Consider the following 26,038-nt stretch of genomic DNA (forward strand, 5'->3'; position numbering starts at 1 on the left):
GTGATTTTCGACATGTGATAAGCTAATAATCTGCCTGCTGCTGCAAAGCGGAACAGCACATTTACTGTCGCTGGAAATATTCTTCTGCTATTGCAAAGTGTTGATTGGGTTTCTCAGGTTGTACCTGTTAAGTTGATGGTTGCTAATCTCATCAAACTTTATCACTCTTTTTGATTTAAATTTTACAGCATTGCAGTAACGGCGATGTGAAAAAATAACACTAAGTACTCCGCTATTTTCTATATCGGTGTTAAGTTATTAATGTCAACTTAAATTAGTGCCGTCTGATGTTAAGTGGCTCTTGTTAGGTGTTAACTGTTAGGGTGACTTATAATGGACATATGACTCAGACTACGACGTCAGGTTCACTTTTTATTCTGCAACTGCAGAATAGGCTCAGCATGCATAGCAACAGTAACTACAACAAAAAATTCCCGGCAAATTACCCATAACCCCTTTACGGGTTCCTCCTATGGAGGCCACGTAGGTCAAAATACATAACAGCTCTGTCTTGTGCTTTCAGTTTGCCTGTTCTATAGCTTGCTATGGTGTTTTACCAACTGTCTCGCCAGGATATTTAGCCTCTTATTGAGCCTTAAAACATATTATTTTGACACGAGAAAAAAATTCTGGCAGTGGTGTTAGATGATATTTTGGAAATTGGTGCACAAAGAAAATTACTCTATTCCAGGAATTTTAATTTAAGCTCAATTACAGACTTAATAATAAGGACTTAATAAAAGACTTGTAATAGACTTCTTGTTGAGCTGGGATTTTTTTTTGACAGAATATATCCTGATCGTGAAACATCTTGTGCGTTATATTTGGCACATGGAGTATTTCTGATTTTGGCTCGTTGCCTTCACTGAGGTCTCCCTGTCAGCATTAGAATGAACGCTGTGCTTCTGTTTTTCATGTATCCCCTGTTGTGCTTCTATTGCTGTATCTTGTGCTTGACTGGCCAGGTGAGACTGATAACAGCGAGTCATGCTGACAGTTGGAACAGTGTGTTGTTCTTGATGCCTCCCTACCTGCATGTTAGATCAATTGTTTGATTGCTGTAGAAGCTGAAAGCAACCTGCAGCTTCGTTCTAACCCGTATGATTAGTTCTTTGATAAGGACAACAGGAGAGCACTTTGCCCGGTGATTGACAACAAGTTTCAGTACAGAGATGAATGTACAGCGCTGCTCTGTAAGGTTCGTCGTCAGTGGAATTTCTCAAGAACCTTCTGAGCTGAGGCATGATTTGTTTTGACTTATAAGATACATTACATCCTATTATTTTAATGCATATGCAAGATATAGAAGTGATTCTTTTGCAAACCTCAGCTTCAAAACACTATATAAAAAATATATGTTTAAACAGGGTTGCACCAACAAAGGTTAATGTTAATGAAGCTTAGTTCTAATTAGAATTTAGCAACTCTAGGTTTAAAATGAGTAAATGCAGTTTTAAAATTAAGCAGAGTTCTGTTGGACAATTAAAAATTAAATTTCATTAAGTAAATCCAAGTTTATTGAAGTAAACTGAAAATGAATAGTTTAATCAGTATAGAGATACTTGCCTATGCATATTAAAATAAATAAAAAATAAATTTGAGTACCCGTGGGACCTATAAGTATAAAGGAAGAGGAGAAACTGAACTTTCGCCTGCTCTGTATCCTTAACAAAACATTTTTAGCTAGCTAGCAAGCAATGTAACATTTTGCTAACTTTGTAGCTAACAAATAATGTAACTTTTTTAGCTAGCTACCAAACAAGGTCATACTTTCTTAACTTTTAAGCTAGCTACCAAACAATGTAATCAAAACTTAACATTGTTTGCTAGTTATCCAAAAAATGAGTTAGCCTAGTTAGCCTACCAGTGATGGGTGGGCAGAGAAGCTCTAATTTTTCCTCCTCTGAGAAAAAATGGACAACAGCTCAGCTCAGCTCACTGATTTAATCAGTCAACTGAAGTGAAAGAGCTGCACCATGAAACTTAACTGGGTTGAGACTGGCTCTTAACTTTCTTTAAGGAGTTTGATTATTTAATTCCCACCCATCTCAGAAAGGCAGCCATTTTAAAAGTTAAACCTTCTCAAATGTAACTTTAAAGTTAATACTCGATCACATTTTAAATGTTAAAGTTTTGGTGCAATAGAATTAAAGATTAAAATTAAAATGTTTAAAGAGAGGTTTAAATGTCATCTTTCTTACTTTTAAGGTGGTTTTAAAGTTTGATGCAACATAATTTAATTATCCATTGTTTAATCAGGCTTATAAATTAATATTTGTTTGTGCAGCTCATCCTTGGTGTCAGAAAGACCTTGGCTTTAAAGTCAGTGTTGTTTTTCTAACTTTTCTAACAAAATTCATAACAATCAGAGCAATAAATTCAATCTTTACAAATCAGTTTAGTATTATTTGACTGTGTGTGGATGCGCCTGACAGCTGTTGAATTAAAAAGATCCCTGCTGAATTCACGGATGTGTCTTATCACTTGATTTTCCTGTTTTCTTGAAACAAAAGCCTGTTTATCAAAACAAAATGCCTACTGAACGCAAGAATGTAAATTTATCCATGAACACATGTTATAAATAAAGTCTAGGGAAACGTTTTTCCTTCTCCTGCTTGCCTCTTGTCAGCATGTGAGCTAATTTCTGCATTAGAACCATGATATCACGTCAAAGAGAGTGCAGCAGGCAGTGTGACAGGTAAAATAAGCAAATTGATGGTAGAGTCGCCTGTCAGCTCTTCTTTTTGTGTCAGAGGATTCACGTTGCCTTAAGTCTTATTTATAAATGCCCTGCTCACTCATTAAAGTAATGACAGGTTTATATTTTCTATGTTTAGACGTTCACCGCCAACTAATTCACAGTGCTGTGTGGTTCACACTGTTTGACACTCAGTAGTTTTATAAATGGGATAACCGACTGCTTGTCAGAAACAAGGACATTTTTCGACCATGTTCCATTTAACCACCTCTTAGGGGTTATGTCAGCCTCTTGTCATCTTTTCTGATTTCACACTTTGGACTAAAAAGAAAGGCATCATTTTTACTGTTTAATATGTTCGATATTAAACACACAGCCAGCGAAGCTCCGATGTTTCATTTGTTGGATCACATTTATGCGTTCATGTGCTATACTGTTGTCACATTTGGTAAATTCATTCCTTTACTTTTATTTTTTTAAAAAAGTCCAAAAATGGAATTTGTTGTCAAGGTAACTTTGGCGACTGCTTGAATCCTCCGTCGTGTTTTACATCAGCTGTCACAACAAACCTGTCACTTCAACCCGTCTGTGGAGAGCAGAGAGGGAAAAATATGTATACGGATGAATCAACCCTGCCCTCAGAGAAAAATATTGATATTGGATGATTCTGTTCTGCAAAAGCCCACGTTACATTTTATGATAATATTTCTAACATTTAATGCCCAAGATTTAAAAATTATTTCTGTCTACATGGCAACTGTGGTGTGATTATGTTCAGACTGGTTTGATTGAAGTTATGGCCCAGGTTTCTATTGGTGTTATAGCCATTAGTGTAAACTGTGTTGTACTAGATTAGAGGACTGGTGCTCTCGGCTGGTAGTCAGGACATAACCTAATACAGTGCCAACATTTGGTTAAACGATCACATCAGCTGTAAAGGTATGTAAGACAATAAAACAAGAAAGATAGTGTGACTGATCAATTGACTGTAAATTGGCTGATAAAAATACCTGAAATAATTTTAGTTCTCCCAGATTCATGTTTCATCATTATGGTACGTTCACATCAATTGCAGAAATTACTTTCATATTGGACAATTTGCGCCACATGATCAGCGTTAAGGCCTGTATCTGGTTTCACTTGCTAACAAATACATACAAATACATAGCATAGCAAAAGTAGCTAATTTAAAGGGAAAATTCAACACTTTTTATGCAGATGTCAAGTCAGTGTTGGTGGTAAAATTAGCCAGTTGAAGCAATAAAACAAACCCTTTGTGTGTGTGCTATATTGCTATATTGACCTGCTCATGGAGCAGTGCCTACATGTACCAGGATGCTTTGTGTGCAAACATCTGGCACCTGCGCCCATGTTGTTTGCTGAAACATTGCATTAGGTGGCAAATATACTCATCTAGCACGCCTCCTGACTACCGTGAGATGGCGACTAGAAGCCAAAGTCGAAATAGTCCGTAGTTCTTCCTTAAAACCAACCGCCATCACTGTGACATCACTGGATGCGGGAAGAACAACAGATTTTGCAGCAGGAGAACTCAGCTTTCTCTGGTCTGGATTTAACTGTCTATTTACCATCAACACTGACTGGACATCTGCATGAAAAGTATTTTATCCTTTTACATGGTATACCTCCCAAGTCATGCTCATGAATGCATCACATTGCAAGAAATACTTTTATATGAGATATGTAAATTATGTGGGAGACCGAACTATGCATCTCATCCCCGACCTGCAAATAATGTTCGCCTTTTTTTCTAAACAGTAACCACAGTCATACACTAACCTTAACCAGCTGTTTTAGTTGCCTAACTAACTACCTCAATTATTATCTACAAAGATGTGATATTAAATAATACAGGTTTTGTGTTCCATGACTGTTAGAGCTGGGACTTCAGTTCAGCCACAGCATAACCAGACACAACAAAAACAGCAGCAAAAGGAGAAAAAGTCGCTACGAATAAGCAGCAGGCAGCCAGGTAGCTTGTGACCACAGCAGGTGTCTGTGTTGTGTAGTTGTCACATGTCAAACTCAGTAGAGGGCAGCAAACGCCACACAGTGACAGCAGAATGAGTCAGTTTTCTGTACTTTAACTCGTATTGAACAGTAGTTAATAACCATTTACTGATGCTGTCCGTTTGGATAAGTTACAGTAGTTGGATAATTAAGTTTGTGTTTGATAATAAGAGCTGTGTTTCTTTTTATCATTCTTAGTTTCAGTACTACATGCATAGTTACATATGGCACAGATCCCCTGTTTTGTTTTTTCTGTCTACCAGCTCTGTCTACTGTGCTGCACTGTTGGAAGTAACGTTAATAAAAAAGATTCAAGACTCTGAAAATTGTTTTCTGACAGACACGGGGATGAAGGCAACTTCATTCTCCAACATAATACAGTGACAGTCTTTCGCAGATCCTCCGCTGCTTGCCCTGTCTTGAAAGAGGCAGTAGCCACCTAGCAACGGCATCAGCCTCGTCTGCTTCATCTCTAGGCTACAAGGAAGATAGGCTGGCCTTCAGGAAGTACTAAGGGGAATTATTTTTGGTCCCACCCACTGTAAATCAAAATGTGATTGGTTAATTCACTTTCTAAACAAACAAACAGACTGTGGCCTTCAGTCCTAAGCAATGAGTGAGCTGACTCTGCCTAGAGACAAATGTTTTTTCAGGACAGTAACCTTTTCATTTCAGAAGGAAACTTTATAAAAAGTTAGGCTAAAATTAGAATTAGAAGACAGACAGTCAATATAGCATGTTTAAATATAACATTTAAAATGCTGATATGTGATAGAAGGCCCTAAGGTTTCCCCTTTGCTGCTCACAAATCATTTAATGCTGAGAGGCAACCTGTGAAAAACAAATGCTTTACATTTCATAAATAATAATAAATTGAAACTGATACAGGTTCCTCATGTACAGAAGATGATTTAAGAGAAGGGGAGAACAAGGTGAAAGTCACTCTTTTTTTCCCCCTCCAGCTGCGTGCAGGTTCTGGTTGCATATTGACATTTATCAATCAGGGATCAATGAATACGATTGTAGAGCAGAGTGCTCTGCTTCAGAGTGGTATTGATCGATGGACGGGCTGGGCCTTCTGCCAGTTCTCATTAGCCGTCTCCGTCCTTTCACCTTTCTTTGTCTCTCATCTCTGCCTCTTGCTGACGTGGGTGCCTGGTGATTCTAACTGATGACAGTCCTAAGTGCTTTAATAGAAATGTATTGATCACAGGTGTTGTCAGACATTTACACATCTGCTGCCTGCACACGCACACACACACACACACACACACACACACACACACACACACACACACGCGCACACACAGATAGCCTCGTATGCATGTTATGTGTTCCACTTCATGCCTCTCATGCTCAGTTGCTCCTATTGATGCCGTATAAAGAGGTGGTTTGTCGTGTGAACAGGGTGACAGGGTGACTCTGGTGGTTAGACAGATCGTTTTACATCCAGAGAATCAGAGGGTCACTGGTCCTTCCTCCACACACAAGTGTCCTTGAGCAAAACAATGACCTATTACCTGCCTGCAGAGCTGAAATGTATGCATTAAGGTATGTTTGACTCAAAGGACGTGAGAAAAAGATAATAATGTTCGCACTTCTACCTGTTTTAAATATGGCCAAAGGGTGCCCCAAAGGTTCTTGCCAATTTTTACTCCATTTTAAGCTATTTTCTATACTTTTTAATATTCTCCTTTTTCCCCCAAAAGACCAATCATTTAGTCACCATAATCATTAAGTTATGAGATAGAAGTTCAACCTAAGTTTAGATTAGATTTAGGTCTTTATGTTGAAAATGTAAAAAAAAAAATTAAAGAGAAGTAAGAAAAAAACAAAACAAGAATAACCTGTGAATTTAACAATAAATGTTCAGCAAACTCACAATAAATGATTCATGTTTGCAAAGGAGTAAGAAGAGGTGAATATTTTTATTTTCATCAATAAACTTTGTGTTAAACAGAATATTCCAGTTTTTCGCCCCAGTTTTCACCACACACAACTCAAACTGCACAATCGAATCAAACAAAAGAAAACATCCATAACACTGAAAGTTCAAACTGAGAACAAATATTAATAATATAAAGAAAACATAAATATAAACATTTATATTTCCCTTCAATGTGCCTTCAAAATAAAATTCAAAACAGAAATAAAATACAAATGGAGGAGAAATACATTGTGAAGACAGAAAGGTAGCTAGAACGTTAATTTCATATGACCCTTTCCACATTTTTTCAAAAATTCTCTGAAAGAAATTCTTCGACATTTTGGGAATTTGTGGGGTAACATGATAAGGTCCATCCAACACATTTTATCTCAGCTGTTTAATCTGACAAGTTGTGGGACTACACAGGGTTATTATAAGATGAGTTAACAACAACAACAACAACAACAACAACAACAACAATGATATCCCAATAATCCCAAAGATCCCTTGGTTTGCAGTGATTTTCGAACATCATGGCCTTGCATGGCTTATTGCCTACAGGCAGCAAGATTTCATAAAATAAACACACAACAGCAAAGAATGCGGTAATTAATTGATAATAAATAATTATTCCTCTGTCAAGCAACAAAGTTCTTGAGCAACTTTTAGTCGAATGGTTGCCAAGCAACACACTGACACAGCAACACTTTTTCCATTACGTGTCCTCACTTGCAAACAATGTCTTCTTCCAATTAAACTTGTTATTGCTTTTCTAATATTTATTTCTACATTATACATTCATAAACAATATATGAAAAAGAAAAAAGGTAACGTGCACATCCCTCTTGGTAGAGTGTAACACAGGCTATCATACAAAAATACTACACCTCATGTTCATTTACTGAGCATAAACAAATACGTGATCCCAGACAGCAGGCATTATTCTCATGGTGATTCTGTCTACCTGTTACCTCCAAACAGGGACCAAAGATATTTTCTGAAAACATCTGATCTGCTCTCAAACTCATCTCTTCATTCTTTGAAGCTGATTTTTTCTTTCCTGCCTCCCATTATGAGGGCAGTTAACCCTTCACAATGTGAGAAATACTTTTTCCAGTGTAGAGTGACCAAACTGCACTGTAGGCAGCATAATATACAACAAATGAAAACATGCGAACAAAAGTTACATAATTAACGTGCCATAGATCGTCGGTGTTGTTTGTCCGCTTTGGACGGAAATAAAAGGCAGATGGATGACGGCTGCCACGAGAGGTATTTCAGCAGGCCGTAGCGGGTTTCTTGGCTTTCTTTGTTTCTTTTGCCAGTGGATCATTGACGTACCGTTAAGTAGGCCAAAATAACGGCTAAAACCAAACGGTTCACCTGTCCCACTTTTCACATTGGCATAAAACTGACAGCGAGCCTGGTTTAACTTGATTTTGGCGATATTTTTCAAATCTTTCTCAGCTCACCAGATCTGAAAACAATGAATGGGCCACATAGTGTGTTTACCCCTGTGGTAACATGAGCCGCCGAAGCACAAAAAAGTAAACAAACGCCACATCCTTGACTTAAGTGGGTTTAAAAATCCAATTATAAAAGTTCCGGTCCTTGATCATGACGGGCTGAGCCGCAAAGTCGCTGTAAAATACTCTACACATTGTTTCAAAATGTCAGATTTTGTTGAGAATTTTGAGTCACTGGGTGAGCTGAGCAGACACTGACAGAGAAAAAGAGACACACTGAAATTAAAGGGACGCTGAACTGTAGTGCTAATTATCTATCAGGTTTGTTTTTTGGTGTGGGTTGCAGAGTTTTGGAGATATCAGCTGTAGAGATGTTCTTTTTTTGGTTTTACAAATTTAAAACCAGAGTTTCTTTCCAAAAGTAATGGGCCGGTTACTCAAGATAATCCGCAGACCTTGTTAGGAGCAGTTTTATGTAGGAACTACTTTCTTTCTGTAGCAGGATCTACTGGAACTACTTTCTTTCTGGAAAAGAAAACAGTTCCTACATGAAACTGCTCAACAAGGTCGCGATTTTGGCACTTTGAGCACCACAAGCTGTGTGCAATTTATTCCCAATATATTTCAGAAAAGAAAACATCTCTGCAGCTGATATCTCCAAAATTCACACAGACACACAATAAAAAGAAAATCTAGATGGATAAACAGCACTGCAGGCCAGGGGAAAAAATATGTAATTTAATGTAATTTCAGTGTGTCTGTTTTTTTTTTCATCTTCCTCCATAAACTGTTCATCTCTTTCAGCCACTCATGCATACTTAGCTCATGCAGTAACTCAAAATTAGCAACAAAATCTGACTTTTAGAAGAATTTGTAGAGCATTTCACAGTGGCTCAGCCAGTCACGATCAAGGATTGGAACTATCCGTTTTCTAATTATATTTTTCCACCTGTTGTCAAGGATGTGGTTTTTGTTTACTTTCTGTGCTGCACTGCTGTGATGTAAAGTACAATTTGTTATTTTCATGAATTCAGTTTAGTTTAGTTCCCTCTCTCGCTTTTTTAAGACACATTCTCTGCTTCATTGCCTCGCAGACCTCACATTCAGTATAGAGTAACAACCGCAGTCAGACAGTTCATGGTTGTTTCTTCTCATATGGATCGTTACCAGCTCGGTCCGACCACCGTGCCCCGCTCTCTGACCTCTCATCCTGTCCACACTGCATGGTGGTTTCAGGTCCGGCCTCGGAGTCAGCGACCTTTGCCAGCAGCTCCAGTTTTAATCAGCAGTTCTCTCCACACCGGCAGCCCCGGCCGGCCGCTTCCTGCACCTTAATGAGTCCAGAGTCCCAGGCCGACCCTGCCGCAGCTCGCGCTGTAGCCTTCTGTGCTCCTTTTCACACCACAGCAGAGTGGGCAGACTTACAGCAAAACCACAGCCAGTGGAGCACAGCATTGTGCAAGACTAGCAGACAAGAACGTTTTAAAGCCTGTCTCTTGACAGTCTTTTTGACAGCTAATTCAATTATTTTGTAGGAGTAATAGAGAAGTGTTATCTTATAATAAAGCAGTCTTTGTGATTTGTAAAGCTGGCTAGTAAATTTAGTGAGCTTTTTGTAGACACTGACAGCAAACGCAGGAAACATACTTTTCTCTTAAAATCAGGTTTGAAGTTTATATCAAGTACTACGGTAGAAAGTGAATAAAAAAACAAAGCTGTGCTCCAAATCTCATACTTTTTCTTTTTAACTTTAACATGTGCTGTATGGATACTATGTGCTCCAATAACAGTTGAACAAGCTTGGTACGTCGGTCAGCTTTATCCTTTCCTGTAAAGGCGCTACATAGTCACTTGTTCATTTAACTGATGTTAGCAAAACGCTAGCTAACTAGCTAGCTAATGATTGATGTAGATTACCAAGCTACTTAGCTGGCATTTTGCTAACATTAGCTAACTGAAGATGCCTGAAGTTGACTGGTTGACTGTTGTTTGACATAGTTTAGTCCATCTAAATTAAATTATATATTTTAGCACTATTTAGTTATGTATATTTCCAGTATAACACAGTAAAAGGCATCTAAAAATCTTCAGGGAAGTCTAGTTGCGGTTGCAGCCGTGTCAGCAGTACAAGGAGTGAAAATCTAAGCGTGTCTATATACACTGATGATTTCAAAATAAATAAATAAAAGTCATCTTTGTTTGAAGTTACAATTAGGTGTGGGCTCTGTTGTATATTTAGTATTGGGGTTTAGGTGAAGATTGGGTGTGGATGGGTTAATAAACATCTTTTCAGGTTACAGTTTTGCTAGCTCATGGAGCTGGACATGTTTGTTTTTGGCATACTACATTTGACATACTAAATCTTTTTCTGGCATGCTTAATAGTATAGAAGTGTAAGTATTAGAATCCAAAACCTGCTTTTATTCCACTGCTTCATAGACCTCTATTGTTGTCTAAAACTACTTGAAAACACGTGAATGAACCACACAGTTGCAACTGGACACTCATGACTGACACGTTCTTTATCAACACTTATACTGTAGGATTAATAGAGAAATATTAACTTATTCTGCTGCCTTTGTGGTTTGTAACGCTGTCCCGTTAGAATTAGCGAGCACTTTCCTAACACTGATGGCAAACATGTGTCATTTATTTTCTCTTTTCATCAGGTGATTTCCAATGATTGTCTTTGCTCATTGCACCTCTTGTGATTGCCTATTGTCCAGGCGCATCTACCTCTTAAACAAAGTTTGAATATTCTATCCAAGCGATTCCAACTTTTGAAATTAACTTTGACCGGGGGGCGTGCTGGTGGCTTAAAGATAATCACATCAAGGGCATGGAGCCTGACCCGTTTTTGCATCAGTAAGTTTCTGCTCGGTGAAAAGCTCTCAATCGGCAATTGTTGTCTTGCCTTTTGTGGGAATGTGAATAGCACCTTATTGATTGGAAGCAAAATGTTTTTAATGTTGTAGATGAGATTTTTGGATTGCTGGCTAATGGGAAGATGGAGACTTGCTGCAATCTATTTTCAAGTCAAGTTCCAAATTGAAAATCTTTACAGGCATAATTAAGGCTTATCTGAAAGGAATGTCAAAACTTTTCAAATGCTTCTTGATTTTTTCACTTTCACCCGTCCATCCAATCCTGATTGTTACGTGTAAATACACAAACATGCCCAGAATGGCGATGAGTCTATGCAGAAAAGTAATGAATATAAAATAGAGAGCGGTATTGATGTTTGATCTGAGTTAATGGCAGTGAAAACAGTGCCCTTGTAATTGATATTGTAATGTTCTTTTGCGTAAATAAGCAGTTCAGTGATGTTAATCAAGTCATTCTCTCAAAGTATGTGTGTTATAGATGTCATGTAACTACATTAATAGTTCCCGATGGAGGTATTCTCTTTTCGTCCTCTGGCAGGGGTGGAGGGTCAGTGGATTAAGTCTGTTGCTCAAGGATACGTGGACAGGTGGGGCTGCGCTGAGGTTCAAAGCCGGGCTCCTCCACCTGGGAGATGACCTGGATTTCAAGTAGCCGTTCTGTTCTGATGTTTGAAACAAGGCTGTGCCGAGAAATTACTCAATCACCGTTTCCCCCTGCGTCCAGTCTTTGTGCTAAGCTAAGCTAACATCCTCCTGACATACACCATACAGACATGAGAGGGAGCTTCTCATCTGACTACCAGCAGGAAAGCAAATATGTGTATTTTCCTATTAGTTTAAAGGTCATGATTTCATACAAATACTTGCTCAAGGCATTTTTCTGAAGTTTATTTAAAGTACTACAGTGAAATGTCAACATAAACCTCTGGGAAGACCAAAACAAACAAACAAACAAACAAAAAGACTAAAAGTATTGTCTGTGTATCTAAAGCCTGATCTTATTCCACTCTGCCTCAGACCTCTATTGTTGTCCCAAAAAGGAAAACACAGCAACACTTTAAAATAATCAGAATGAATAATGTTGTTAATAACAGAACAATGAAAAAAATGAAAAAAATAACAAATAAATTGCTAGTAATACTATTATTTGTTATTTTATCATTAGTATGTGTCATATAAAAGAAATTATGTTTTGTGTAAAGTATTTTAATGTTGCACACAACATCTCAAATAATGTAAATTGTAGCATTACAAATAATTAGTAAAATTATTCTGGTTTATTCATGGTGAAATAAACATTAATTAAGTTCCAAACAATTCCATATACACATACACATATAATATCCAATAATGTGTATTAATCTGCACATAGAAATAGTTCCAAACAAATACACTTTTTCCTCCTGTTTGGGGGATATTTGCAAAAAACTACAGTGCAAAATTAAATCAACATTTGTTATGTGCTTCTCAAGATTTATGTCTGTGAATGCACTATAAATATTGGCTATAATAACATCTGATTTGACAGATTATTCTTTGGCAAAGTGCTCTATAAAAGTCAAAGTATGTTTGTGAAGTTTTTTTTGATGAACTTTAATAGAAAAGATGAATGAATCAAGAAGACAATTATTCTTTGTTTTTGTTGATGTCAGTGATGTCAGAGCTATGATATATTAAATCATCTTTGATCACTGCATCTCTACATCTACAGTAGTACTTTTTCATGTATAAAAGAACTGAGTACTTGATTTCTTTAAGCAAATTAGACACCTTTTTGGTAGGAAAGACTTTTTTTTTTATCTTATTGATATCGGCAGTGAGAAGCAGGTAATCATCTGTCATCATCAGGGAAGTCAGAATTAGAAGAGGCTGATGCCGCTGTCGGTTTTTGATCTTCGCATTGGATTTATTTGAAAAAATAATGAATAGCACAAACCATAATCACCAAAAGAATCACCAGTGTACATAACTGAAAATTTACTATGATATACTTCTAAAGTTATTTGTCGCTCTGATGATTCGGTGATAAACAACACAAAAGTGGAGCGACTGTTGCAGAGTCGGATGCAATTTCTAACCATTGTATGTATTTTTGTGTTTTCAGTTCATGTGAAAGCGGGAACCTGCGAGGTAATTGCTGCACACCGATGCTGCAACAAGAACAAGATCGAAGAGAGATCCCAGACTGTCAAATGCTCCTGCTTCCCTGGACAGGTGGCGGGAACAACAAGAGCGGCTCCATCTTGTGTAGACGGTATGCCAAGGCTTCTCATTATAGTTGTGGTAATGATTTCAGACTGACTTCTGATTAGGGGGAGAAATGCGGTACGGTGCAACACTGTCACACCTGTCACTGTGCCTCTGGTGCTTATTTCGCTGATTATTTGGGTATGGGAGATTTATTGTATGAAAGAAGAGGGAAAAAAAGTTGAGATTTTCACGATCTTGCTGTTGTGTCTCGGAGGCTTTATAATTTTCAAAATCAAATCGCCCACCAGTTCATTCGCTTCTCTGTTGTCGAGGTTATATCAGACCGTGTGCTGAGCGGTGTAGACAGAAGGCCAGGTCATTTAATATCATGTCAAAAGTGGCCTCAGTTACAGGTGAATCGATCCCTATCTCCTCTTTTCACTGTAATGGCTCTGACAGGGGCTTCCTCGGTTTTGACAGTTCTCCTTTCACTTTGGAAATGTCAGGGGAAGCTGTTTCTCCCCCGTAGGCCTCCTCAGAGCAACTTAAGACCTTGACACGCCAACCTCTGCCACACGCTTTATTACCCCTCCTACATACAAACGTCCGCCCTCTTCACACCGCACGCACCTGCTCGCAACGCTCGCCGGCTTGACATTGACCCACGCCCTGTAATTCAGACCTGAAAACACAACCGAGGAGGCAGGACTGACGGGTCTCCTCCGCCAGCCAGAGATCAAACGACGCTCTCTTCAATCACTGTGATGAAAATAGAAACTAAAAGGCACTTGTTGTTGCTTCAGTCAGGGCAGAACAATGACACACTTTCAAAAAGCACATTGTTAAAGGGGACCTATGATGCTTTCCCTTATTTTCTTTCATATAATGTTACAATATTAAGATAAATACATGTTTAAGTAATCCCTGTGAGCAAAATGCTCAGGTTACAGGCTGCTCTGAATGCAAGAGTTTTTCTACTTTTTACAGCAAGTCAAGATGTTGTGGATTACTTTATCTGCTCCAGCAGGCCCACCCACTAGGACTGTTTCATTTGACCGCTGTGCTCAGGATTATATTCATGTTCAGCATGTCTCACAAAAAGTGCTTCTTTGGTTGTGAAAGAGTTTCATATTTTGTAGTTTTCATGTCCTCTGGCTGCTCAACTCTTAGTGATTTAGAGTTTCTGATGAACTGGTATCTTTACTCTTTGCTAAAGTAGCTAACTGATACTGCTCCTTTACAACAAGTAAAGCTTTATCCATCAGGAAGCTCAGTAAATCACTTAAAACTGAGGCAGAGCAGCTGGGGGATAGCAGAGGGAAAACCAGAAATCTTTCCTCCATAATATATCATCTGGTTTTATTGAAATAAGTAAATAAAGTTCTGAAAGTTTTGTGCTTGCGTGCAGTAATCGGTCCCCAGAAACACTCCAGCTGCCTCTCTTGTTTATCCAACCTAATCCTTATCTCATTTCTGGTCTAAAACAGTAAATTAAATAAATTCAATGTCCCATATCCCTATTTTCTATGCTGAGTTACTTAAGCTATCATATGCTTCACAGTCAGACCTAGCTCTGAGCTAGCCAGCTCACTAGCTAACTGCTAACAACGTGTGTCCATCAGGAAACTGAACTGAACTGTAAATAGCTGAAAGCTGCGGCAGAGCAGCCGGAGGACATCACAGGGAAGCTGAGAAAATATTTTCTCCATGAAATATAATCCGGTTTCACCAGAATTGATGAATAAAGTTGTAGTAGCCAACACTCTGCAGTGTCTGTCATCTCTCCTAATGTTATTGGACCAAATGGATCAAATCCTGATAGTGAAACGAATCATTTCAGTGGTCGTGAGGCTCAAAAGATAAGCCGCGTTCCAGTCGCCTCTTTCACAATGTAAGCTTATTGGAAAGTCTTTTTGGGCCGTAGAGCATCACATGATGTTATCAATACACCGTTGGGCCACTATGTTAAATTGGCTTCAAAGCCCAGTGCTCTTCCTGGGGCTTGCTTAGGCAGGCTTCCGAGAAGTTGGCAAATCAAAAGAAAGTGAGCTTTCAGGGAGAGGAGGCCTTATGGAGACATGCACTAAAACAGCTTCAGACAGAAGGGGCTGCACAAAGTGCATAAATAAAGTTTTTGAACTGTGAATCATTCAGAGTTACTCTAGTGGAATCCCAGAATAAAAATATAAAGCTGGAAATGAGTGTAAAAGGTCCCCTTTAATTGCCTCCAGTACTGTTTACTGTTTTCTTTGTTTGTCCTCACAGCTTCCATAGTTGCACAGAAGTGGTGGTGCCAGATGCATCCCTGCATGGATGGAGAAGAGTGTAAAGTGCTGCCGGACCTCAAAGGATGGAGCTGCAGTACAGGAAACAAAGTTAAGACAACCAAGGTGGGTTTAATTCACAACATATTGGTGGGCAGATAACAGATGTTCCCACTTAATAGTCATAGATTAGAAGCAACGCAAAACAACTCTGAAATTCATGGCCTTGGATAATAGCTTTAACAAAATGTGACCCTAGAATAATAGAGGAGTGCTGGGTAAGTGTTTGAAAAAAGAAAGAAAGAAGAGCAAAAGAGAGCACTGGAGAAGATTTCTTTTATCAACTTCAGATGAGAGCAGAGCAGAGCAGGCAGAGTAGGAGGCAGCAGGAGAGGAAGATGTGACTCACAGGGGAGAGGCACAGAAGTGTTTCTTGAAGCGATCGGCTTACAACAGTAGAAAGGGGTGAGCTCAGTTCAGCTATCTATTTAGCTACATTTTTGTTGTGTTGTGGAAGTCTAACTACACTCATTTGATCGTATTTTTCCTTAATTTGCTAATTTTGCAGAGCCAAGTAGATTGTGTAGTCAATTCAGGAGCTCACCGGCTAATTGTGCACAGCTGTGAGAGAGAGAACAGGCAGCACTGTGGGATAGAGCAAAAAGCTTTGGTGGAGCTGCTACCAAACCAAAAACAAGACACGGAAATAACCGCGTATTTTTAGGTTGCTTTTAAGCACCTGACCTGTGCCTAACCTTTTGTGGTGAATTTACCTATTTGGCTCAGTTCATTTAGTCTGATGTGAAACCTGTCAGTTTAACTCTGGTGCAGACTTAGCAACCGGTCAGCAAAAGGAAGGTCTTTGTCCATTTCCCGGAGTCTGTGGTGCAACTGGGCTGCAGCGTGAAAGCGTCCAGACAAACTACAGTATTTTGCTATAGTAGATATGCACTCACTTGCCGCTTTATTAGGTACACCTGTTCAACTGCTTGTTAACGCAAGTATGTAATCAGCCAGTCACATGGCAGCAACTCAATTCATTTAGGCATGTAGACAGACGGGCTGGTCGGAGTATTTCAGAAACTGCTGATCTACTGGGATTTTCATCCACAACCATCTCTAGCGTTTACAGAGAACGGTCTGAAAAAGAGACAATGTCCAGTGAGCAGCAGTTCTCGGGGCGAAAATGCCTTGTTGATGCCAGAGGTCAGAGGAGAACGGCCAGACTGGTTCAAGATGATAGAAAGGCAACAGTAACTCAAATAACCACTCGTTACAACCAAGGTATGCAGAAGACCATCTCTGAACACACAACACGTCAAACCTTGAAGCAGACAGGATACAGCAGCAGAAGACCACACCGGGTGCTACTCCAGTCAGCTAAGAACAGAAAACTGGAAGACTGGAAAAATGTTGCCTGGTCCGATGAGTCTCGATTTCTGCTGTGACATTCAGATTGTAGGCTCAGAACATGCAAGCATGGATCCATGGATCTCTTGTGTCAACGTTTTGGGCTGGTGGTGGTGGTGTAATGGTAATTTTTTGGCAATGTGATGTCATCATGATGACACTTACAGAGCAAAAGAAAACGTGTTACAACTCAAACGTCTCAACATTTATGGTGACTTAAAGCTCCCACTCCTTCTTTGTTCCAATCGCACATGTTCGTTCTGTGCTGGTCAAGGTCACATGTCTTTATATATCGGCCCTTTTACAGTTTGTAAACACTGAGCAAGCTGTGCGCACGGTTTGGCAACAGAAGCATGGCAGACCACAACAGCTTGTCAGTGGGCACTTACAAACATGAGCAGTTTTGATCACGTCCTCAGTCCAGTCTACACGTTTAATAATTGCAGCCATATTTCGATTGCTGTAAAACAGTCGTGATCCTGTTAAGTCAACCAGCAAAATATCAATTCTTATGTATCGTGCACACAACAACCAGGCATGTTGGTGAGTTTGGTGCTGGTAAAACGTTTGATTCAACATTTGCAGCTTGATTGCTCGCCTGGATGACGGGGGGAGACCACATCTATAAAGCTCTTATCAGTTATTTCTGTGTGAGCTCATCACAGAAGATAACTCTGCTGCAGTAATGTGATGCATGGCTTTCTGTCAGTTTCCAGAATTTGAATTCCCCGTATGGGTATGTGTAGCTCTGATAATGCACGATGACAAAATGAATTACATGTAAATTACAGCTCTTGGTTCGTGTGAACATGAAACAGAGTTAAAAGCCAAAAATGTAGCCTTTTTTTTTCTTTTGGCTCAAATTAGTTGAAAACAGGTGAAAGCTTAGATTCAAGAGACGTTTTGGCCAAAACCAGAAAGCAGCACGCTGCTGGCGCCTAAACATCGTTCATTATTGCTTCCCTGGAGAGTGAATGCAGACTTCAGTTAATGAAGATTAGATATTTAATGATGAGCAAGATCTTTAATTAGGAATACAGAACTCCCTTAAAGCCATCCATGTTGAGTGTGTTTAAGACTTAATTGTCTTTTTGTGTATGACCTGAGACAAATCTATTCATGTCTCAATAATTTATTGTACATACAGCTGCTGTTAAATGTCATTAAAAAGTAAAGTAAAATTGTATTTAAAGTATAAGTAAAAGTATTTTCTTCTCTGACATTTATAGGGGTTGTTTTGTCAAGCTTGTGATTTTAGACTGACACACTGGGGCAGTTAAATTGTAATTCAACATATTTGATTAAAAAATGATTTGCACTCATAAATGCACTGTAGTTTGACGCCTATTCTGTGATGGCTATGCTCTCTCATTGATAATAATTCATTATTTCCAGGGTTTTCATCACAAGCTGAGATCTGAGCTTGTTTTACGACAGAGCCTAACTGCAAAACAGAATATTTAGTGTCAAAATTATTCATGAATATACATGACATGTCAGATTAATTTATGCAACAAGATATTTGCCGTGTTTGTGCATGGACCTACTGCATAATTTCTGAAAAATCTGAATTACAGGGTTGAAAGAACATGTGTCAGATTGATTCACTTGAATAATAAAAAGAAAATAATAATATACTGCATATCATTAATAAGATCAGAAACGAACTTTCGGTCACACTTTATTTTACGGTACACTAATAAGACCAAACAGGCCACACTTTGTATCAAATTAGACTTAAAAACTAGAAATAATGTGTTCTGTATTGGACAGTATTATCATAGACGGTAAACCATTTATTTGATCCATATTAGACTTTAATAGATGGTAATTATAGACGCATTACAACACAACCGCACAGTAAAGTGATATAACACATCTCCTGTTCCCCCATTTAAAAACGTTTTGTACATGAGTGATAGTTGGAAACAATATACTTTAGTTTGTAGTACAGTTCTGTTGTGATGTGCAACAGTTCAACCTGTGCCTGTGAATTCTGCATGACCTTGCGATTTTGTCCAATCACTGCAGCTTTTTAGCAAATCTGACCAATCATCGTAGCTTCCTGTGAAACCAGCCAATCGTAGCAGTCCCCTGTGCAAACGTCACACCTGTTCATCCAACTGAACAGACTCAATGTTTATTATTTTCTTGTTTTCTTTTTACTTTTTTAAAAGTACACTCTCATTATTATTGAGAATGCTTTGTGGACTTTTTTTGTATCATTTTGAAGGACTCTCACAATAGAACGTAATTTTATTTTCACAGGAACAAGTTGCTGTTGATTTTTTATTGACTTTTTATTTTGCAATTTCTTTCTTTCCCCCGCAATTTCATTGCAAAAAAAGCTAAAAACATGAATCACGATTTTTTTTGTCAAAGGTGCTGTGTAATCAGGCATTTTAGGCTGCAATAATCACCAAAATGACGTCAGAGAAATTCTGGAGGGAATGAATAACAGTCTAACAGTGGAACACAGTACGCTTTAGTTTACAGTACAGTTCTGTTGTAATGTGCTCCCAATTACCCCCTCATAATAAATATAGAACATGTTGTTTCTATTGTCTGTCTATTTTGATACAGTACAGCTTGTTACTACTCATTTATATACTGTAAAATGAAGTGCAACTTAACTTTCTGTTGGGAACAGAACAATGTGTTTATAAATAGACAAAATAAATACAAAGACAATATTATCTTGAGACGCAATTCTCTGCTGGTGTCTTAAGTGAGAAACAAGACATGAATGCATACAACACAAGACAACTTTGCAAATGGAAAATCAATTATCACTTTTTTAATAAACAGTGTGATTGTACTCCAGTGAGTTCATCGGTCCAGATTGGGTAAATGCAGCCTCAGGGTTAGCTGAGGAGAAAGCCAGCTCGCATGTATCCATCTCATCCTCGCTATTTTAGCATTAAGGGTGAGAGAGAGCGGGCTTGAGCCGGGTCCTGCCTTTGAACAGTCAGAGCAGGCTTGCATATGACTTCAAAAGTGCTAGCGAGAGGCAAAACAAAGGCAAGCAAAGGCAGGAGAAAGACAAACAAACAACAAACAAAAATCCCTCCAGGATGCCAAATCGTCAAGTGGGATGTGCCGAGGCAGGGCAGGAGGGCTCAAGCTGTAGCACTTCCAGAGATTAATAGAGGTTATCTGGACGTGTGTTTTGGGTTTCAGGGTGTGGTAGACCTGAAGTGGATGGTAGGTGAGGAGGGGGGGAGGGAAGGGGGGACGGAGTGGGCCCTTAGCCATCCATCACGGCCCCAGTGTTTGACTCACCAAACGCCTGTAGTTGAGCTGCCTCTTCCATTATTCATGGCTACAGGAGGCCTGGACGAAGCAGAGCTTTTTATTTTAGCCGGGTTAATAATTCATGCCCTCTCACACAGCCACGGGAAAGCAGAAACAGAGGCACAGACAAGCAGGGGTCCAGGTGGCTAGTAGAACCCTTCAGAACCTTGACTCTTTTTTGATTTGGGAGTCAGCGGGGGTCGCTCCATGCTCGTGGCCCTGCTGCCTCCCACAGAGAGCCGGCAAGGGACAGCCTGTGCATGCTAGAGGGCTCTGTACCCGAGCTTCCTGGTCAGTTAACATCAGTCTGAGGAATAAATAGAGGTCTCTGCAAAGCACCCAGCTCTGGTTCGTAAGTATTGTGTTGGTGAGGTGGCATCGTTTCTTTCAAAATTACTTGGAAATACAAAAATAAAACAAACCCGTCCTGCAACTTGACCTTTAGCTGGCAAAAAGGCATATATTATACATTCCTTTTTAATGTAATATGCCAGAACTCAGTCAAGTCACAAATCTAGTCTGAAGGTGAAATCCAAGTGATCCTTGTAATCCATCGATGAAACCTTATTTATAGAGCACACTGTCAAACAAATCAAGTGAATTTTAAAATGTGGGATGCTAAAAATGGATTTACAGACTGATGCACACCAAAATAACACACCCAGGGCAAATTACAAGTCAGTCACAAGACTTTTAGCTCTGTAAATGCCAACTAGCTTATTTAACCGACCTGGAATCTTAGCATTTTACGTAGCTGAGACCAAGTCCTTTCAGTGACTGCCCATTGTTGCAACGGCCCATTATTCTGAAACTCCAGTCGTCCAGAAAATGTCCCACTGGACCAGAGGGCCATTTGTCCGACAGCCCTGCAGAAAACAAAAAGCTACTGCAGAAATACACACGGAGGAATGAGAGACTGATTGATACAGCATAGTACTGCCATATTTAATGTGGCAATATTGTATCGATACACAGATGCTCAGTATCTATCTATCTCTTTTATTATCAATATTTCAATATATCCCTAAATGTGGCAATAATACTTTGTTGTGATTGTGATATAATGATAATATGGTATCATGAGGCCTCTGGTGAATCTTTCCCCTGCTCTCCCTGCAGTTGTTAGTTCAGTGGCTGCTGGCTCTGTCCATGGTGCTGAATCAGTTGAAGTTTTGTCTTGTCTCTCTAGTTTTACACCAGACGAGCAGCATTTCAGCTAATTTTACTGATGCAGACAAATTTCCACTGTCAGTAATAAAATATGCAATGAAATCATAACTTTACCTCAGGTGGTTTGTGTCCCCATCACCTGTATCATTAGATGGGTTGGGGTCAGCAACTGTGGGGACAAATCAATATTTGCATAACAAAAATGGATCAAATAACTAAATGGAACTGAAACCGCAGCTTATAGTGACAAACACACAGAAAAATATCACCTGACTCTATGATGAATTTCAGTGTCTTTCATCTGCAACTTCAATATTTGTTTCAGTCTCACTGCAGAAAAAGCTTGAAGCTTGATCCCCTCAGACTTGCGAATTTTACTTGCCCCTGTACAAATTGCTTTATTTATTAGCGGTTATCAAATGACAACATCTATAATATGTCAGAAAAAGTCCATACCTGTTTCTCAAAATCCAAAGTGTCTTTAAATGTCTCATTTTGTCAGTCCAAAGCCCAAATATATTCAGTTTAATATCATAATAAACAGAGAAAAGCAGTGAATCTTCATATTTGAGAGGCTTTTGCATGAAATATTACTTAAACAATTAATCAAAATAGTTAAATAAATTATTTTCTACCACTTGCCTGATCTTGTAAGTGAGCTGTTAGATATACTAGCCCTACGTGGTATTTTACTTGCCGCAGGCACGCAGGTAATCCTTATTGTTGAGCCCTGATCTAAAGCTACAAGGTCTGACAAGCCTTTCTGCTTAATAGAGAAAATATCTTTCAAATCTCTTCTTAAAACATACTTTTATTGGAGAGCTATTGTGATTTTACTTGAGTTTTTAGATTTTATAATTGTGTTTTTATTTCTCTCTTATTTTCTTTCAAATATGTCATGTTACTGCAACTGTTTTATCCACTTTAGTTATAAAATCAAAAGATTCTTAAGTTGTGGGTTTTAATTCCTTCCTAATTCTCTAGCTTGATTCATTAAAAGTATAATTAAAGATGTCTGAAAGATGTATAAATAATCATCCGTTGACATGGTTACCACAACAGCTTTAAATGTCAATATAGTTGTTTTACAGCTTGTTTCACTGCCCTCAAGTAGCAAAAAAGTCTTAAGTCAAAAGCTTACAGCGCTGAAAAATATTTTTCTTATATTGCATATTTTTTATATTACTGGTAAAATAAAGGTAACTATTTTTAGTAAATATTTTATCAGAATGGAAACATAATATACATAGGTGTGACCTACTCCTCAGTTGCAGTTACACGCCTCATATATTTTACATTACTCTGATGTCCAGCGGTGGCATTGTTGATAAAAAATGATGGTGTCGGTTCACCTCATGATGAAGTCACATCAATAAATCAGACGTGCTGACGCCCTGCAGGCCTCCTCTCGGACAACTCCAGTCGGTCCCTCTGTCTCTGCGTGTCCTGCAGCGGCTAGTTTTATAGTCCTGCTGGTAATGTCAGGAATTATAACCCCGGCAGCGCCGGCTTTTCACTTCCTATCAATCAGCAGACAGAAGGCAAAAGAGGCACAGAGCCTCTCGACTTGACAGGTGTTATGATGCTCGTTCAGGACGTGTTGACGGTCGGTGATGGATAGCTGTCTGAGGGAGATTTCAGGCTTTAAATTTCCCAAACCACATTTGTGTGAAAGATATTTATTCTAGCCTTAATATGCTGCATAATGACTCGCAGCTTGAAATGTAAACTGCACCATTGTGTGCTTTTGTTTCTTTCTTTTGAGCCAATTTCCCTGTACCAGGCTCCTTTTTGGGGGCCACAGTGTGCATTTATATAGTTCCTGATTTACTGAAGCAGCAGCTCATTACGCAGTCTTCTCCTGGACTGTGACTGGCTCTGACCTCCGGACTCATTCTGTAAGTGAAGGACGGCTCATAGGCACAATTAAAATTTCTATGAGATCACTAATTTAGATTCAGACACCTTCACTGATCCCAAGAAGGGCAATTTATTTGCTAGCAGTTATACCGTATGTCAGAGGCAACAGATCAACATACATGGAGTCTTTTTTAAAAAAAAAGTATTAAGTATTAAGTAGTAAGTAGTAAGCGTATTACTCATAAAATCATAATTCAACAATCTGAGGTAGCCAACTAGTTGTATTATTAAGGCAATGGGAGACAATCAAACCTTATGGGATCAAAGTAACAAAATATTCACTAATAACATCAGCCAGACTAGGTTTGGAAATTGTGAGATGCAGCTCATGTTTCACTAAAATACTGAGGTGAATGCATTAAAAATAAACGATAAAAATTCAGAACAGAGCAGTGCAGTTGCTGCCTGTAGTCACTGACCCTTCCTAAGCCACGCCCCCTTTTATTTCTCTGTGCTCCAACAGTTGAGCGAGCAGCAGAACCTCAGTCAACTTCCTCTATGTTGAACAAAATATTGTAAGAATGGTTAAAAGATGTTTCTGGGGAACCTGTAAAAGCAATGTATTCACTGTGTAGTCACATCTTAAATTAGCTAATGTTATTAAAAGACTGACTAACGTGCTAATAATTAGTGTCAGTGCCACTTTTCATATTAAATTCAGTTTTCAGTCAGTTTGGTTAGGTTAAGGTAAAAACTCTGCTTGGGTAGGTTCAGGAAAAGATCATTGTTTGTGGTTAAAATTGACCCTTTCACAGCATTAGAAAGGCTTTTTGGCAATCACAAGGACACGTTGAAGAGGCATTGAAAGCCAGTCACAGCACATGAGTGCAGGTCTAATACAAATCTCTCAAGAGTTTCACAGATCTAACAAATATAGGCTTCCCTTCTAGATTCAGTCTTAACCAGCTAGTCAGTGAGTGTTTTGTTAACATTAGCAGTCAGATGTAGCTAAAGCTTGCTAACCTGAAGCTAAAATATCTAACATTTCCACATTAAAATGTTTAAGAAAAATACAGCATAGCAAATGTTTCCAAAAATGTCCAAACTCAGAGAAATCTGTAATTTATTCAAGGTAACAGTGCATTTCCTACCAGCTGTTAGTTGCTGTAACTTCCAGAAAAATACAGGATAAACTGGCGAACATTTCTAAATGTACCTTAAGTAAAAGCATCTGCGGCAGTATCTGCCTTATAGTTATATTAGATTTTCATCACAGTGGTGGATGACTTACAGTCAGTACAAGAACTCCCATGATTCCATGCTTTTGTGATTGTTTGCATATGAGAAAGCAATCACTGGTGCAGTGACAATGACATGACCCCTCACTGGCTTCCCACCCTGAAATACTGCCGGCTTTGTTTGTTGGTACATGCAGCTAAGGTTTGATAGACTGATACAAAAGCATCACAGGCAACACTTTCATGTTTCTGTCGCTGCAAAAGAAGTTAGTAAAATTCCCATCTATTAGAGGGTTTAGATTCTTTAGTCGCTGTACTCAAATGCAATTTTAATGTTCCTTTAATGTTTTATTTTAATGTATTTCTAAGTTCTTGCAAAGCACCTTGAATTGCCTTGTGTCTGTATAAATAAACTTGCCTTACTCTCAGCCTCCTCTTCAAACCCTTTTTAATCAAGTGCTTTATATATGGAAATGTCTCTTGAGGTATCTTATTAAGTTATATTAACTTGTTCATTTGCAAGTGTTTTAAGGCCAATTAGTGCTCGTGGTTTCAATTTGCTTTTTCTAAAAAAAAAAAAAAAAACACTGAAATTGAACCAAGCTGTGTGTTAGATTTTTCGTCCTCGACCTCAAATTGTCATTCAAAAACAGAGTGTGAATAAATAGTGTTTAAAAGGCTGAAAGACAGCGTGAGATGTTTGGTCGATAGATAGCCTGAAAAGAGGCGCTAAATCATTCTATCGGTGATTGATTTGTTTTTTATAGTCCATTAAGACATCGCTGGAGGCTGACACTGACCGTGCAATTTGCTAATTTAGAGCAACAGTGAAACCTGAAATAATATAATTCAGTAAACGTCCTCATGAATCAGAGAAGACCATTGAAGTTCAAACAGAAAATTCAGAGATACGTATTCCTTTATCTACATAATAATGAGTATGGGATACACACACATACACACGTACACACACGTGTGTGTGCGTCTGTAGCTCTCCATCAAAGGTGGAGTCAATGGGTCTTTGAACCTACAGCTGACCAGTCAAGTGTGGACTTTCATCCTGCAGCAGCTTAAGCATCAAACCCTGGAGGAGCTGCCTTCTTCTTCTGATTCCCTTTGTGTGTTTACTCACTGATAACCCCCACTGTGACACCCACAACACCACGGCATGCTAATTGATTCGATAAGGTTTCGCTTTGCTACACATGTTTATTTCTGCTGCCATGTACAGGTTTTTGTTTTGTTTTGTCTTACTGTTAATGTTGTAAGTCTAAATCCTTTCATCCCATCCAAGTATGAGGTGAAATTACCTTTCCAAGTTGCTCCTGCAATTGAAAATGTCTTCTTATTTGTCTATCTATTATGTTTTAATTCAGCCCAGTGTCTTCAATCTGCAGTCTGTGCAGTGCATACGCCAACGTTCAATTTTGCATGCAGGTGATAGACCACATCTTCCCATTAAAAAAATATCAGATGATGGAGTATAAAGAGCGAGAGAGTCGGTGTGTGGAGGAGGTGGGGCAGAAGGATGAGTCAAACAAACACAGGCCTTTCAGGCAGGAGTCCAGGGTTCGGGTCCCATTTGAAACCAAAAGTCAACGTTAT

At 38.8% G+C, this 26,038-nt stretch overlaps 1 protein-coding gene across 1 annotated transcript in view; it reads left to right on the plus strand.

Moving 5' to 3' along the window:
• tafa3a (TAFA chemokine like family member 3a) overlaps window positions 1-26,038 on the plus strand; it is a 145,698-nt gene that overhangs the window by 116,100 nt on the left and 3,560 nt on the right. Inside the window, exons 3-4 of the mRNA XM_084745500.1 lie at window positions 13,112-13,261; window positions 15,463-15,587. Of these exons, the coding sequence (XP_084601626.1) occupies window positions 13,112-13,261; window positions 15,463-15,587 (275 nt within the window). The remainder of the gene's footprint in view (window positions 1-13,111; window positions 13,262-15,462; window positions 15,588-26,038) is intronic.

The sequence above is a fragment of the Lutjanus erythropterus genome, chromosome 2, assembly GCF_056507025.1.
Source record: "Lutjanus erythropterus isolate fLutEry1 chromosome 2, fLutEry1.hap2, whole genome shotgun sequence".
Taxonomy (NCBI): domain Eukaryota; kingdom Metazoa; phylum Chordata; class Actinopteri; order Lutjaniformes; family Lutjanidae; genus Lutjanus; species Lutjanus erythropterus.